At 44.9% G+C, this 2,350-nt stretch overlaps 1 protein-coding gene across 1 annotated transcript in view; it reads right to left on the bottom strand.

Moving 5' to 3' along the window:
* Positions 1 to 2,350, bottom strand: part of GAS2 (growth arrest specific 2) — a 47,755-nt gene that overhangs the window by 22,877 nt on the left and 22,528 nt on the right. Inside the window, exon 4 of the mRNA XM_072421574.1 lies at positions 1,328 to 1,452. Coding sequence (XP_072277675.1) covers positions 1,328 to 1,452 — 125 coding nt within the window. The remainder of the gene's footprint in view (positions 1 to 1,327; positions 1,453 to 2,350) is intronic.

The following is a 2,350-nucleotide window of genomic DNA, read 5'->3' as shown; positions in this document are numbered from 1 at the left end:
ACCCCTCACCATTATCCTCAGCCTAATCTCTCACCAGGACCCCCAAACTTTTCAACCTGCACTCCAAAAAATTGTCCCTCAGTACCCTCAACTTGACCTTTCACCATTGCATTCAGCCTAAACCCTCACCCTACCCTCAACCTATTCTAGTACCCTCAGTTTTACCCCCCCCCCCATCAGTAATCTTAACCTAACTCTCTCACCAGAACCCTCAATATCACCGCTGGCCCTGCTTTCAACATAACCCTCCATTATGACCCCAAAGCCTAACTCCACCATTGCCAAGTTAACCTTTAACCCCAGCCTCTTCTGATCATCATGTCAGCACATGACTGGCTCCTTGTACTGCTTCCACCTCCCACACTCTAGCCCTGCTGTACAGGGGCAATGTTATACCCAAATTCATCAGTAAATAGGATTCTGGTGCCAAAAACCCAGCAAGAACTATTCTTCTCCGAACGTGGCTGATCCACGTATAGCCGCCCACGGACGTGAAACGGAAACTCTGAATAAAACACAGTCTAAATTTTTCTTTTTTTAATAAAATCTCCCATTTTCCCTCCCTCTCTCTGTGCCGCGTTGCGATCTGCAGATTCTGGGGGAATAATTAGCTTTCCAGGTGGTGAGAATGAATCTGGTTGACACAGTATAAGGTTTCCAGCTCCGCCATTCATCAGAGATGCCCGCAGACCGGCTTCTCAGGTATCAGTCTGATGGTTCCCCAGCTGCCCGTGCTGCCCCATCTCACCGGTGGCGATACATGTGGTTTAGGGCAGGAAGTGAGAGCTATGATGTCATCGTGCAACCATTCCACAGACTTCTTTGTAGGCTCTTGGGGTCCCCCGCTGCACCGGTGTTGTGAAATCCGAGAGCCCAGGACTTTTATAGCTTTTTTTCCAAATGAATTGGCTGGAGGGGATTTCATTGTTCCTCTCTAATAAAGTTCAGTTGACCTAAATTCCCAGTTCATTACTGAAATCGGCAAATTCCTGGCAGCAGTCCACATGATCACATGACCCATTGCAGCCAATCATCTGCTCCCATTGGAATCCTAATTATCTTCTATATTGGGGCTGAAAGTGGACCTGTCAGGAACTTGCAAAAATGCATTCCTGACGTGTCACCAAATACGGCAACAGAATAAGAAGAGCTCTGCCATTGTCCTTGAGCTTTAGTGCACTGAGATGATGTCATCAGTCTGCTGCAGGTAGGATGAAGCATTTCCTCAGTCACCTCTCCCCCAGTGATCAGACTTCAGTTGTGTAGCAGTAATAATATCTGATGACCCCTGGAGATGTACCGAGGGAAGGAGGAGCAATGCACTCACCTTGTCAGACTTTCCCGCTTCAATCAGCTTTTCCCGAAATTTATCCTGCAGAGTTTCTGCCAGCTGACACAGCAGGGCCCCGTTATCCAGCTTCTCCATGAAGGTTTCTGCCGTTACCTCCTTCCCTGCCAAACAGAAAGCAGATCAGACATTAGAATATGACTCAAATTGTCTCATAAAATCAGCTGATTTTATCCAATACCAACATGAGATCGCCCCCTACAGGTCACCTGAATGTCATGAGCATCCCTGCTCAATGACTGCTGAGATCACTCATAGACCCTCATTCATTAACCTGCAATATATCTTATAACCGGGCGATACCGACCTATTTATAAAGAAGTGAATGTGACTCACAAAACCTGGTGAATCAATCATGTTTAAAACACGTGGCCCTGACAGATTCACCTGCAGTGAATGTGGGATGAATGCCAGGTTTAATTGTTTTATAAATCTCTATTTTGTACATATTTTTCTCATAACCAAACATCTTTTCTCCCCATAAAATCCAGTTTCCATCTTTGCTCCCTTCCTTTCAGTTCAGTAACTTCTTGTCGCACGCAGCAATGGCCGCACTTCTATCAGTCTGGGCCAGATTCCTGATTGTGACAGCCATGGACAATCCTGTCCTCAGTATCAGCTGGTTGTCTCCACCAGGGATGCATGTGAAAGAGTGACAACTCAAGAGCACAGTTATTAGTCGGGGATAGAGAGTTGTCACCCTGTAATAGGAAGTTCCTATGCAATGTGTGTCAGCAAAGTTCCAAATGTCTCCACTAGAGGCACAAGGGTGACAACTCAGGACAAGAACACAGAGTTGTCACCCTATATTAGAAAATGCCTCTATGACAACTTTCATGGCAAGATCTACTGGAGTTACTTTAATTAAAGCTACAGAATTAGAAAGATTGAAAATAGCTTTTGAAATGATATTAACATCTTAAAACTTGTAAGAGACATCATCTGGTTTTGTTGTATGCTCAATAACACTTTAGGCATGCTGTAATGACATATAATAATAAT

Source organism: Pyxicephalus adspersus, chromosome 9, assembly GCF_032062135.1.
Source record: "Pyxicephalus adspersus chromosome 9, UCB_Pads_2.0, whole genome shotgun sequence".
NCBI lineage: Eukaryota > Metazoa > Chordata > Amphibia > Anura > Pyxicephalidae > Pyxicephalus > Pyxicephalus adspersus.
Note: the sequence above shows the minus strand (reverse complement) of the source record. Positions and strands in the feature narration are given on the sequence as shown.